This window comes from Amblyomma maculatum, chromosome 9 (genome assembly GCF_055883805.1).
Source record: "Amblyomma maculatum isolate TAMU_Amacu chromosome 9, ASM5588380v1, whole genome shotgun sequence".
Classification (NCBI taxonomy): domain Eukaryota; kingdom Metazoa; phylum Arthropoda; class Arachnida; order Ixodida; family Ixodidae; genus Amblyomma; species Amblyomma maculatum.
In genome coordinates, this window is record NC_139352.1 from 5300632 (window position 1) to 5315472 (window position 14841).

Below are 14841 nucleotides of genomic sequence, written 5' to 3' on the forward strand. Positions count from 1 at the left end.
GAAACTGAGAAGTAAAATCTAAGCTAAAAGGACTGATTGCACTATGTCACGCGCATAGTTTTCCTTAAACTATCTCAGAATATTTCATGATTGCCGAACATTACGAATACGGCATCCATGGTGAAGCCTGAGCTATAAGTCTTCACGAGCTGGGAAGAATTGCTTATTTTTTCGTACAGCTTCTGAGGCTCCCAAGGCATTGACGAGAAACTCACGATGATGTTTGCAATCGCACATGATGTGCTTAATCAAATACAACGCGTAGCTTCAGAACTGCAGGCAAACCAGGAGGCGACAATCTTTTTACTCACGCCTGCGGTCTCTCGCAATGCTCCACAGACAACGAAATGGCGGCCACTTTGAAGTTTTTGAACATGTAATAGTGGCGAATCGGGAAACAGAAATGTCATTCATGTGCTTTCGGCGATGGTTAAGCATAGCATGATTTCCTCCTGCCTGAATCACAAGAGTTCCTTGGATTGCCAGAAGATCAAATCAGTCGATATTGTCGACCATAAACCCTGACTGCTCATTGGAGGGTCAAATTCTAAAGTTAAAGCTCAGCTACTTTGGTCATCTGATGAGAGGAGAGGAGTCGCTGGAGAAAGATTTGATGTTGGGAAAGGTTGAGGGTCGCCGGAGAAGGGGTAGGCAGCGAGCGCGATGGTTAGATGGCATCCTCGAGGCATTGCAGATGAAGCTATGTGATGTTAAGAAGATAGTGAGAGACCGGAAAGCGTGGCGTGACATGGTCCATAGGGTCACGAAGAGTCGGACACGACTGAACGCCTGAACTGAACTGAACGAACGATATATTCATGTCATGACACCTCATCTGCAGACTCGCCCTTTTGCCTGAGAATTTCGATTCCCTTCACCCTCTGAAATGCAGGCTCGAAGCAGTTTACTGTGGTCAGTCAGCCTTTGCAGAGTTCTTGATGTAAAAGTCTCCCCTCCTGTAGCAACTATGCCATGTTGAGATTTTCCCCAAATTGTATATATTGGCACCCCTTCACACAGGGTCTCTCGGAATCGGCTGCTACGGTCTTCTATTTTACAGCGTGAGCTCGAGGCAGGTTCTAGGCGAGAGGGAAAGTTTCATTGATGAGACGATAGCGGCAAGCGTCGTCGAGTTACCGTCTGTGTTGTCAAATATTCGGCTGCAATCCAAGGACGGCGTAGTCAGTGAGCTGAAATATCCCTCGCAAAAATCACCAACGACTGCAGCCACAGGACTCATTGATCTCTGCTATAGGTGCGAGCCTGTGCTTAATTTCATGTTTCTGACGCACGCAAATGTTTTAATGATAAAACGTCAACTCTCCACGCTGTCACTTTGATATCATTTGAAATGGGGTTGGCCTGAAAGAACACACGGCTAAGACGACGGAGGCCAACAGCCACCAAGACAATCACTGGAGACGTTTTAGGTGTTGATCAAAGGGAAACCATAATGCGATCACAGAGTAGAAGAAACAAACAACCACATGCCACCGGTTAGGATCCAAATCCAATTACGCGTCTTCTCTACTAACTGATCCAGATATAGTGACAGCTGTTCAATATTCTACTTTGTCAAGTATTTAGGTTGCGTATAACGTATCCGCGAGTGTGTTCACCAGCGTCGCTTTCATTCATAGCGGTGGAAAGGGCACGCATGCAAGATCCGTCAGGTGTCTTTCAGTCGTCCGCATATGACATATGATCGTTCTTTTTAAAGCTTGCATCAGCTTACGTAAATCCCTACAACAGGAAGTACAGTGCAGGGCAAGATTGTTCTGACTCATGAAGACACAGCTGGCAAGCGTGTGTATGCAGGTTCCCCCAGCATCAGGAACGAAAGCGCCTTGCTAATATCCCTATAAAACGGCATTTACTGAGCGGCTGCTTATCTCCGCCGCCTTAAATTTCAAAAACTCCGTGCTCTGGCTTCTTGTGTAGGTACGGATGAAAAGACTACGGCGACAGTTGAGTCCCAGTCTCGCACGCGAGAACATAGCCATAGGCCCTCAGTGCTAAGACCTGAATCTCATTGTTTGGTTGTAGAATTACCACTCGGTTCTGCACTGTATTTTAGCTGCCGTATGAAAGCATCGATACATTCCACTCTTTGCTGGCGGTGGTTTTTGAGAGGGAGACCCCAAAAAAGGACGGCAAAGAAAAGGTTTTCACGGACGTTTAAGAATGCGATCGCTGCAGAGAGATGAGTGCACATCGATGAAGAACGCAGGACGATTTTTCCAATTCCCACCAGACTGTCGGACAAAACACTCAGTGTAGAGTGAATAGACCTTTTACGAAACCAAAGTTCGCAATAGTCTGTAGTCGTTGTACGTACAAAAAAAAAAAAAAAGGTTTTACAAAACAATAAGAGAACACGACGATTTTAAAATAGTCAGGTGTCCTTCAGAAAAAAAAAAAAAGATAATAAAATGTTTCGCGCATGCGCTGCTGCGTGGTATGAGGCTTAGGGACCTAAAACAATGGAAACATCACTGAATGTATGACGTTTTGCGAAGAAGACGATCAAAAGCCAATTGCACTATACATCTGTGATGAGCGTCCCAAACCTTTCGGAACGCTGCTATTGTACATCAATCGCTGCTCTCCTCTCTGCTCGCGAAACAATGCTTTCTCAGGAAGCCACTTGGCGCTAGAAGAAACCGGCGAGTGCAAGACTGACAGTGCTGCCAATATTTCCGATTCCTGTTCAGTTTTGTGTGCTTTTAAGCTTTAACACGAGGAGGGTCGGGTAGAATAGTGAGGAATCAAGTGCCACGGATGAAGCAATTAAAATAAAAAAATACCAGAAATGAACATCTCGAGAAATAATACGAAATAATAATCGTATTAAGAACCCAAAAATTTAGAAAAGTAGTGAACTAACAAGCACTTGAGAATACCTAAATTCCCCTGAATTCAGAGAATATGGGTGTCTTCTTTACATCTATCGACAAGCCGTGCGCGTGCGTCCCCTAATGTCATAACTCCGGGTCGACATATTGACGAAACGTGTGCGTTCTTGGTAAGTCTCGATTTCATCGGCAACGCTACTGCAACCACTGAAGTCCGGTTCGAAGCATTTCTCGCTATGTGACCCAAATGTTACAGCCCGACGAAGAAAGCTTAGTGAGTATTTCAGCGCGTGAGAGCTTACATAAGCACGGGAGTGGAGGGCATGCTGCGGCAGTATATAGAGTGCAACGTGAAGAGACTCCTGTGTCCTTCTCTGCCGTGTTCATACTTTCGCAATATCACATCGAAGCCGTATTAAAGGTATCTACCATATTTTTCGGTTAGTATAGAAACACCATGTATGCGTTGCCGAGTGCATAGGAGGAATTCACTGAGGCTGCGTTACTATAGACGGCCGAGCATTGTAATGGCTGTATATTATAGTGCGCCATGCCAGTGATCGCGCGCGTCGTATCGCGCAGTATAAAGATCGCTGCCAGGTACTCTCCCTATACATTCGATGTGTTCTGTAAAAGCGAAAACGTTCTGCAATTTACAGTAACGCAGTTTTGCTTGGAATGCGTGCACATCATCTGAAAACTAGGTTCGCAGCAAAGCGATGTGCAGCGAGTACCACAAATTCAGTCACTTGCAAGTTGACAGAGGTGATACTCTAGCAAATAGAAACGTCGGAATTTGCTCACCTCTCACATTCTCACGGAAGCTAGAATATTGCGATGAAGCTTCACCCTCCCCTTCCCTCAAAGCCAGAGCCACAAGCAGAACGCTTTATTAAATGCTAAAAAGCACGAAAAGGAGATGACAGAAAGGACACGACAACGCAGCAGAAGAGGTTCGTTAAAAAACAACTCCACTTTAATATATGAACATGAAGAGGCTCCACACGTTCTTCGACACTTTCATTATGCGCTCGTTAACACCGAATACTCACTAACTAGCCCAAGCAAGGATGCTCTAAAGGCGGCATCATGATACCGACTGTGAAACCCGCAGAAATTCAAGCATATTCAGCAGAAATTCACAGCCGCTTTAAGGTACTTCCGCATGTAGTGTGGGATATTCACGCTATGCTAAACGCCAATCTGTAGGGACAATAATCTAAACACGCTTTAACAAAGCCTCGCGGGCTGCCTTTCTGGCCTTCTTGTGCGCCCGCTCCTTTTACAGACCATTGCTATACTTTCCAGGTTGCGCGAAATACCGCGTCGCCTTTACTCGGTGCACCCGTTATCTCATATGACAGCGATCAGATGTGAATCCGTCTGCACAACCCGAATGCGTGCAGCGAAGGACCGATTGGCAACGCAAACATCGATGATAGCCGCGTACATGACACGAAGCGCATGGAGTACCACAAATCCCAGTGTGCATCACGGGAGCAGCGGCACAGCACTATAGCTGCTTAAATCGGTCCATTGGAACAAGAACTGCTCATTTCAGAAAGGTTTTTAATGGACGCATGGACAGACGCATGTGTGCGTGCGTGCGCGCGTGCGTGCGTGCGCTTGTGCGTGTGCGCGCGCGTGTGTGTGTGTGGGGGGGGGGGGGGGGGGGGGACGGACGGACGGACGGACGGGTGGTTAAACGGGAAATGACAGCGCAACTGTACGATCGCTTGGGCGAGCGCGTCCAGCGAGCGCGACTTAAGTATACCTATGAGAACAAGGTTTTATCCCCCTCCACACAAGGGACTAAATGCACAAGAAACGCGGGAATGGAGACAGATCCAAACCAACACTTACCCCAACCTACATCAATACAACCTAATGTTCCCAGAACACTACAGAGACATATATGCCCTTGGTGCAATGACCAGCCCACCGCCTACCACGTCACACGGGGGTGCACAGGCCCCAAACCTCCACACATAAACATGCACCATTCGGAGGCGCAGTGGGAGGCAACTCTGCTATGCTATGATCTAGAGACCCAGCGTAGGCTGGTAACTCAGGCAAGAGCGGCAGCCACTGGGGTCTTGAAATGAAGACTCCACTCACTGCCCCCCCCCCCCTTTTTTTTTTCATTTCTCTTTTCTTTTTCTTTTTGAAATAAAGTTTTCTCTCTCTCTCTCTTGCTCCAGCGATGTAGAAGACCACATGTCTAGCAGCCCTCACATGAAGCCTTCGGAAGCATTTCAAGTGACTGTGCTCGACAGTTCTAGCGGTTCAACTATGTGGGCCACCAGTAAAAAAAAAAAAAAAAAAAAAAAAGAACATGAAAGATGTTTGTGGACATAACGAACGCCAGGACGACGCAACAACAGGCAACAGCTTCTGCCCCCATCGGTAAGGGAGGGAGCTCGATTGGCGAGCAATATTTCGCTTGAAGTTAACGCTGACCGCTTGGTCACTGTCGTCCACGGCGTCGACATGAAGTAGCGAGTAGATAGAAAATATTTAATGAATATGGCCCGTGTCTATGCATGACAATAAAATAGGGTGAAATATGCGTGCTTTCCTGAAATGGGGATCGATGCCTGGCCTATAGTCCAAACTAGACCGGTAATTGTACAGCACAGTGGAAGCATTATAGGGTGGACAGGAACACCGAAGGGAGGATGGACTTGCCTCTCGTATGCGCTGTAATGGCTCCTGAAACCTTAAGCCATCTGCACCTCAAACAGCGGATCTCCTGTGTAATTGTGCGTTATCTAGCATGGTTGAGTTTTGGTTTCCTTTATGGGTTTACCGTGCCAAAGCAACTCATGCTCTGAGAGAAGCCGCAGTGGAGGGCTCCGGAAATTTAGACCCCCTGGGGTTCCTTAATGCGCACGGACTGACATCGTACAACACACGGGCGCCTTGTGTTTCGCTTCCATCGAAAAGCGACCGCCGCGTCCGGGATTCGATCCCGCATCCTGGTGCAGTCCTAACCGCTGCAACATTGTGGCGGTGCAGCGGTTAAAGTGAACCAACTTTTGAGGATAGCCCACCTAAATTTGCAAGTCACTCCGGAGTTGCAACACTCAAATGAGGGTAGACAGCAATTTTGGTAAAATTGTCGCAAAGCTTCTGTACCAACTGCCTTGTATTTACGCATACTGCAACGGTCTCGTTGCCGAATACTGTTCACCCGCAAATAGCGTGACCCACATTCGCAGCTTCCCGCTCAGTGATGCGTCGGCGGTGACCTTCATTTTGAGCGCGGACGACACGGATACTTTGTGGTCCCGTGGCTGCAGGCGCCGTAGTCGTGCGTGACGTGTGTGTATGTTTTATGTATGTGTGTTAGAGAGAGAGAGAGAGAGAGAGAGAGAGAGAGAGAGAGAGAGAGAGAGAGAGAGAGAGAGAGGCGTCCCGAGTTTGCTGGGGGACGTAGGGGGCCGATATACAATGCTAAGCTGAGACGTACCAATACTAAAAAAAAAAAGAAGAAACGCGGAGAGTTCTCATCAACAGTAAAGAAGTGAATGTTGTTACAATATAAGTAATGTACAAGCTTGTTTTTTTTTCTTGAAATTAATTAATTAATGAACATTGGCAAATTAATTTAACGTTGGCTTTGAACGCTGAAGTGGGAATAGGAAAGCTCTCGCAAAACACCATGTTTTATATGAGTTCCGGCTTACATGCGAAAGCTACATGCGTTAAGACGTTCTCTTAACGAGCGCATGCGTGAGTACAAGAACTGACTAGCAAAAAAAAAAAAAAAATGTTTCCCATCTTCTAGATCACTGCCAGTTTTGCTCGAAGATGAATAGTGTCAATTGCAGGCCTCGCCTATCAGAGAGCAAAGTGTTATCGAAGAGCCGGGAAGAAACACCTTATTCGCACCTTAGCTATTGCCTTCTTGTCTGGGGCCATACAACGGTATCCAATGTCATTAAACTGCAAACATTACAAAAGAAAATGCTTCGCGCAATTGTCAACGGGACGTATGATTCGCCTACTAAACACATTTACCTACATTATAATATTGTACCTTTCAACAAATTATTTGACTACAGATTTACATGTCTGTATAAATCAACGATAAAAAAGGGTGATTCATTTTTTTCTGAAATTGTTCCTATTACATGTCGCCACTCATCATACGACATCAGACTGCAGAGTAGGTTTGCATTACCAAAGTGCAGAACTAACTATGGGTTTTGTATGTTAAGATTTATTGTGCCAAAGTTCCTAAATACCCCTTTGAGTGACCAAGTGAATATTATGTCTTTTTCTTCCATTCGTAAAAGCTTTATTCAGCAATCTATGCTACAGTGATGTCAATTGTGTTTGAACGTACTGTGCCACTCTGTGTTATAGCCTCACGGTCTTCTGCGTCTATTATTGCTGCCAGTTATGAGATATGTTCTGTCAACCTTGTTCTGTAGATGCACTTGTATTCATTTTTTTTTTTTTTACCAGTGGTTGTTCTTGCCTTGTGCCTACTGCTGACTTGTAGGGGTGGTGAGGCCCGTCAAGCGGTGCATAATTCACTGCTTTTTTCTCACCATCCCCAGTTTGTATGTACAAACTGAAATAAAGATTGATTGATTGATTGATTGATTGATTGATTGATTGATTGATTGATTGATTGATTGATTGATTGATTGATTGATTGAAACAGAACGTGAACTACAGCATAGAAGCCTTTTACATCAAGAAACGAGAAGAATGCATCAGTTATACGCCAGGGGTTCTCCGCGAGAGTGAAAATGCTTTTCTTGGCGCATGTCTGTAAACACTTGTAATTATTTTTCTTGATTCATATCTCTAAATGTGTGAATGTTTGTGATCCGCGCGTATTGGTACAGCGAAGCTCTACCTCAAGTAAAGGCTGTTGCAAGTTGGCGCTCGCCATGTTACCTTGATTTCTACGTCCGTGTTCCCTTTTGGCGCTCCTGTGTCTTCCTGAATACGCACCAATTAACACGTCCAGCTACGATCCTTTCCCATCTTTTATTGCCAGCCGTGCGTATACTGGCTCAGGTCACTCGGAGGTAATAAGTTTCCTCGCGCTGTTGGCGGCGCCAGCAAATTTGCCCGCGGTTTCGGCGGCATCTCCCAGAAGTCCCATTCCCTTTTTGACGGCGCCAGTGATTCCTCCTTGCTCTTCGTTTTCCAGGCACCTCTGAGCCTCGTTCGATGCGCCGGGTACATCTACCGCATTTCGGGTAGCCTGGTTCAGCAGTCCGACTCCCTTCTTCACCGCGTCCACAATCCACCGGCCGTCTTCGCCCGCTGTCCCTGCTGCCGTGTCAGCGTAGCAAAGGAGGCCTCCTGCACGAGTCGTTCACAATCCGTCGTAATCAGACGGGATCAGCGTCGCCCTGCCGCAAAAAAAGTAACGCACTAACTAAATTGGCCTTTATCGTTAGACTATTCGGTTCTAATAAAAGTGGGGTTATATTTCGCTCAAAAGAGTTAAGAAAGAAAGAAAGAAAGAAAGAAAGAAAGAAAGAAAGAAAGAAAGAAAGAAAGAAAGAAAGAAAGAAAGAAAGAAAGAAAGAAAGAAAGAAAGAAAGAAAGAAAGAAAGAAAGAAAGAAAGAAAGAAAGACGCGAACGACAATAGCGAGTTGCTAGGGCAGTAGGTTCTTTCAAGCGTTGTGACGGCGGTGTGCCCCGGAGTTCGACGTAGAGACGATGTCATACCACTAGAAGTCTTTTACACCCGAATGAGAATGGTCAACGACGAGAGGCGAGGGGTGCTCATACGTGAAGTGATTCCGCTATGGCATAAACAAAGCTGAAACCATAGAGTAAACTACTAAAAGCCATGTCTTTACTTTCAAGCCAAACCTAAGCGTATAGACATGCAGATTGCTCTCGCATAACTCCAGGTTTAACCAGAAGTTAAACAACAGCTATTTTTTTCCCCTCCGCAGTACCTATTTCATTTTTCAAAGGCCAATCTTTCGAGCAAACCGTCAGAAATACCGTGGGAGTGTCCATTTTAGTGACAATGGCTAATTTACCTACGGAACAGCTCCAGAGACGGACGCTTCACACCTTCAGTCCCCACTGAAAGTTGCTTCTACGCTACTCAAACGATTGCTTCTGACTGGCAGAAACTTATCAGATAGAAAACCTGCGGTCTCACTTAAATTCCAAAGAACCATTGTAACACCTAAACATCGAGCGCGAACAGCAGGGCAGAGAATTGGTTCACAGGAAGCCAATCCACGTGAGATATGGTATCTCCAATTCGGCTCCAACCCCCTCCACTACCCACGACAAGGCATACCTATCGAAAGAACTTCATTGACGAAACTTAAGCGTCACCAACCAAAAAGTGATGAAATGATGTTTCTGCTCCCACACAGGAGCCTTGCTCACAACAAAGGCGAAAAGCACCATTTGCCTCAGTACTGCCCTCTCAGTCTTTAGTCGAGGGCAGTCTCGCGAGGATTAGTCGTGGGGGCCGCTGCAGTTGGCACACTTCAAGGCGTTCGCTCGGCAGACATCAGCGCTGTGAGCCTCTGAACATCTGGGGCACACAGTGGGGTTGCTGCAAACAGTGCTCACGTGGCCTATCTTCATGCATTTTCCTGCATTGTAATGGTTTAGGCACGAATGTTTGAACTAAATGACGAAAGTGCCCGACCTTGACATGCGCTGGTACGCAGCCACCCTTGAACGTAAGTTTGATGCATGTTGACTTTCCAAGGCGCTGAACTTGGACTATGGTAATGCTATCAGTCACCGGCTTGATCAGCTGATGCAAGTCAGCGTCACTGATGCCAATGTCAATGCTGTAAATGACGTCAGCCGTGGTCCCGCGCTGCCTTGGAGACTAAGGGGGCGAACGCTGGTGTTGCTAGATAGAAATTGCACCAGCCATGTCCTTAATTTAACGGCAGGATGAGTGCATCGGCTTGTGCAATCCCTGTTGCTCCCGTTCGCGCGCTGTCGACTAAAATCCATGTACCGAACTTTGGGGACGAAATAACAAATGCGTCCATGCAGCCGTTCATGTAGTACACGTGTAATGAAGATAATGGAAGCTTAAACATGTATTAAGCCTAGTTATACAAGCGAAAGCTCTAAGTATAAGTCTTGCATGGTTTAGCAAGGCCAAATATTTGATGGTTTGATTTAGACGGATGCTCAAGCTTCGCCTTGTGAGGAGACGCGATAGCGCCTTTAACGCCACCATTTCATTACGCGATTGTTTTATATTTTTCTCTAAGCCGTTATTTGGTGAAAGGAAGGCGTAGTATCTCCCTTCATTCAAGGTCATTTCAAGGGCATCCAGTTTAACATCATTTGAGCCCAGCGAGATGAAATCCGAAGTTGCACCTCGAGTAGTATGTGCTCTAAAATATGGTACAAATATTCCCCAGCTCCTGCAGGGTGCATTTGCTGGTTGCAGGGGAACCAGTGGCGCGATCTCATTCCTACTGAGCAAAAGAAGAAAAAAAAAAAAGATATATATACAGGCATCTTCTGTAAGGTGAGAAAAAGCTGCATGGCGTGCGTATTTGTGTCCACGGTTGTAAAGCAGGTTGTTTTGTCTCAAAACTGGTAACAAGTGCTGCGACAAAATCTTACCAAAAGCCATCATGGCAAAGAGAATGGCCGGCATGAGGAACTTTACCATCTTGCGCTGTATTGGTAAAAGATGCAAACACAGAATCAGCATGGAAACGTTATCTCAATGACACGGAATTGTCCATACTGCAGAATTGCTATACTCCGTCTCAGACGCTGTTTGCAGCACTGCGAAAGGCAGGGGAGCCCTGGTCCAATCAGGATCCTGCGCACTATAATAGCGTAATAGTGAACGTTCCAACAAGCCTTTCGCCCCTTATTGGCGGGGGCGACAGTAACAGCACCTGTCGCCCCCGCCAATAAGGGGCGAAAGGCTTGTTGGAACGTTCACTATTACGCTATTATAGTGCGCAGGATCCTGATTGGACCAGGGCGCCCCTGCCTTTCGCAGTGCTACAAATAGCGTGTGAGACGGAGCCTCAGTCGCTTTGGGACGTTAAACCCCACAAACCAAACCAAACCAGTAACAGCACCATTGCCCTATTATGGTGCGTAGGACCCTTATAAAGCCAGATCGTCTCTCTCTTTCGCAGTGCTGCAAACAGCTTGTGAGAAGGAGTATATATTGCAGGATGCAACAGCAATGTACGTTACGCGTTCACCGGCGTAGCTATCTCAAACAAAAATGGCACAAATATTTTCATGACCCGCACGTTGAACGTGCTTTTAAATGCAGGCTCGTTGCTTTAAGTAAGAAGGCACGAGTTTCTTCCTCCGGATAACTAAATGACAAAAAAAAGACATCTTTATGACATGACTGTAAGGATTGTGAGAGTTGCGCTCGCTCATATTTCCTTTCTCTAAGTGCGATGAAAAGCCAACTGCGTACCTGTAGAGCCTCTGCCAGCGATGCGCGTGATGTAGAAACCTGCAGTTCGGTGGGCAGCCTATATAATGACAGCTTTAGTTAAACGGTTGCTTTTTATGTCCGCGCACTGTGCTACGGACGACAGAAAGAGGCAGCTATAACGGCTACCTGAATGTTTGCTTTTATTTCCTTCTGGACGCCGCAAAATAGGCCAGTCAACGCCATTCGAGGGAACCGCGGCAGAAGTGGCAGGAAATTACTGAAGCAGCCTTTGGCAAGCCACGGCCGCTCAATGGAGACGCACTTGGGTGCGGCCCGTCGCGTCGCCCAGAAGAGCCGTATTGAGCCTAGTTCTCATCGCCACCGCTGCGGCGCCACCGCTCCGGGACGAGTTCGGGCGGAGAGCTGCGCGCAGCGGCCGTGGCTGTGCTTTTGTTTCGGCGTCCGCGTGGTCGGCGCTTGCTCAATTTAGGATTATGAGCGGCGTTTCACTCAGTATGTGATGCTATGTGCAAGTTTGCTATTGATAAGGTGATAGCGGCAAGTCATCATCACTAGGCTTTTCCAAGTCATTCGTGATCTTCCGTTTACAACGAGAACGGGGCAGTCGTGTGCTTCGCTGAGTGCGCACCCATTTAGTTGCGTTTCAACCACTGTAATAACGTATTAGATATTGCAATCTTGAAATCGGGACATGGTTTGGGGCCATTTATTCAGCGTGCACTTTTCTGGACGTAGCGTTCAACATTATTGTTCAGCCTGTTCCTCCGTTTTCACTGGAAATAATATTCAAGTGGGTACCACCACCAAAACATACTAGCTAACACAAACTGTTGCAAAAGAAACAACACAAGACAGCCAGTTCAACGACACGCCCGCAGACTCTGGCAATTTTTTTTCTCGTTTATGAAGCCGCGTGATGCACAGGAGACACGCAAGCTTATTTTACAAGCGAAGAACTTTTCTCGAAAAAGGTTTATGTGCAAGCGTGATTTTTCCACTGTCTGATTAATGTTGCCTGTCCAGTTGGTCAGCAGTGGTCGCATTAGTTTAGTTAGGTCTTTAGTGTGACTGCGGTCTTTTCTCTCGCAAATCAGCTCTGGAAATTGCACAAAATAGGGAAGAAGGGATGAAATTAACATGTTGCATAGCTTGCTGCTTCTTATGACCTGCAGGAACTTCATCACCTTGCTAACAAAGGTGCATGGTGATTTTCAGATACCATAGGCGTCCATCATCAAGAATTTTGATAAGTCCAGGGTATTGCAGGAATCACAAGGCACAAATTAATAAATGGATGAGGACTAATAAAATAAAATTATTGACACTCTAAAGTAAGCACTAGAAGTTATTTAAGCTTTGGTAATATATAAATAATGAAAACAGGGCAGGCACTGAAAACAGAATAAATAAAAATGTTGGTTGGTTGGTTGGTTGGTTTGTGGGGTTTAACGTCCCAAAGCGACTCAGGCTATGAGAGACGCCGTAGTGGAGGACTCCGGAAATTTCGACCACCTGGGGTTCTTTAACGTGCACTGACATCGCACAGCACACGGGCGCCTTGCTTTTCGCCTCCATCGAAAAGCGGCCGCCGAGGCCGGGATTCGATCCCGCGTCCTTGGGAGCAGTAGTCGAGCGCCGTAACCACTATTTTCATGAGATTCTGTTAAACTATTTATACTTTATCTTCAAATGGACGTGCAAGGTAACCAGCCAAAAATTCAATCGGTGCTAACTCTATGTCAGCTGCTGGTTCACACCACACATGAATGAATCCAAGCTGACTCGAAAACTCTCTCGCAGCAGACGTGATATGGCAGTTGGCAAGGTACGACTTTCATAATCACGAATGCCAAGTTTTATAGCTGTCTATTGTTGATAGGTGCATTTGCAGACTGATGCTTGCAAGATGCCAACCTGCACAAAGCATGGCAAAATGTGCATCTCAGTCGATATATATATATTTTTTTCGCTAGTTGTACCTTCAGTATTTTCTCCGAGGTGAAAACTGCAGCCCTTGCGTCAACTCTGTCGTTCCCGCCTTTGAATTGCCTTAGGCTGCTAAAAAGCGATACTACAGGCCTGCTGTTGAGGGCCTGCTTTAGGGCGTATCGGAAGCTGGAATTAAGATTCGGTTAAACGCAATGCATTTGTAAGGCACACAGAAGACGTTGCAAGATACTTGATGTGATCAAGAAGGTACTTAATTTGCGCCACTGTGGATCTGGTTGTCATGATTGTTGCTTCGTACGTTAATTTGCTTGGTTAGCCTTTGCTTCGACGTGCCTCCTAGGACCTGAATGTCTTTGATATGGCAAAGTCCAACTCTAACCAAGAGAGTCACTCGTCATCTGACAAATAGAGCGGCTCCTCTTGGTGTCTCTATGGCTTCACTTATGCGATGTTGAGCAAGGCATACCATTTTGATATCATCGTCATAAAAGTGATCGTGGCGCACCTATCTTGAAACACACATGCTTCAGGATGACACGGGGGGTTGTCCAGGAGGAAATGAAGTGTAGCTATAACAAGTGGGGAAAATAAAGCTATTGACCTGCGCACATTAATTTTTTCAAGGTTGTTTGGCTCAACATGAGCCCGCATGAGTAACTCAACTTGTAAGGTGGGCAGTTCGGGAACACGAAGGGGACAGCTGAAGGAAGCAGGATCTTCAGTTTTATGTTCTTCCTGTAATCGTCATCTGAGTGCAGTGAGTATACCAGTGACTTGTCACTCGGCTCCCACCGGCTTCCTTTTCCATCCTAGCCCTCCCGAGATATGTTTTTCAGCCATGCTGCTCGACGTTGTGAATCGCACGGGAACCCATGGTAACCGATCTTTTCTTGCTTTCGTGGTGCACAGCGGCACACAGCAGTTGCCTGGCATGGTGCTGCATACGCTTAGGACGCTGTTGACACAGACACCGATGACAAGCATGCAGAACTATCAGAACCACGCGGTTATGCTGAGTAGTCAAAACGATAACACGCGCCAACCCAGCCAGCGCGCTCCTTCCGCGTCGTCTGCTCGTCCGTGCCGGCGGCGCCTTGTCCTGGAGTGGTGGCGCCCCCGCGGCGGAAACTGTAACTTCTCCCAATACGCGCTTCCCCAGCCATTGAGGCGCGACGCGACGGGCCGCACCAAGTGCGCCTCCTCCATTGAGCGGCCGTGGGCAAGCTGTGAACAGAGCAGATGGAAATCACGTCTGACGCCACTGCGTCACTTCTTCGCCATCCCACACGTCCAGCGCCTGTCGGGGAAGAGTTGCACAAGGCTGCTCAAAAGGTTTCATTTATTTGTTTTAGTCTGCCTATTTCTTTTGCGGCAAGCAGCTGCTTCGCGCAAACCTACATCGTGACTCGGGATCTTGAGAGAGGGTCTGTTATTTTCCTCGTTTGGCTTGTATTGGTAAGCTGCGCGGTAACAGCGGTCAAGTTCCGCCACAATGCAAATGCGTGCGCAGTCACACCCGAGAGCCAGCACTGGTCACGGGCAGACATGACAGTAAATAAATTACTGCATTAAAGGTATATTTGCAGTATTGTGTAATGTATTAAATTAGTTTATGGTGGTAATTT

At 46.7% G+C, this 14841-nt stretch overlaps 1 protein-coding gene across 1 annotated transcript; it reads right to left on the reverse strand.

Annotated features, from left to right (window-relative positions):
* Window positions 1–7865: 7865 nt before the first annotated feature.
* Window positions 7866–10509, reverse strand: LOC146178146 (uncharacterized). Its single transcript, XM_084577969.1, has 2 exons — window positions 10456–10509; window positions 7866–8183 (listed from the first exon to the last, which is right to left on the reverse strand). The coding sequence occupies exons 1-2, from the start codon at window positions 10502–10504 to the stop codon at window positions 7894–7896; spliced, it is 339 nt and encodes a 112-aa protein (XP_084434095.1). The 5' UTR covers window positions 10505–10509; the 3' UTR covers window positions 7866–7893.
* Between the last annotated feature and the right edge of the window lie 4332 nt (window positions 10510–14841).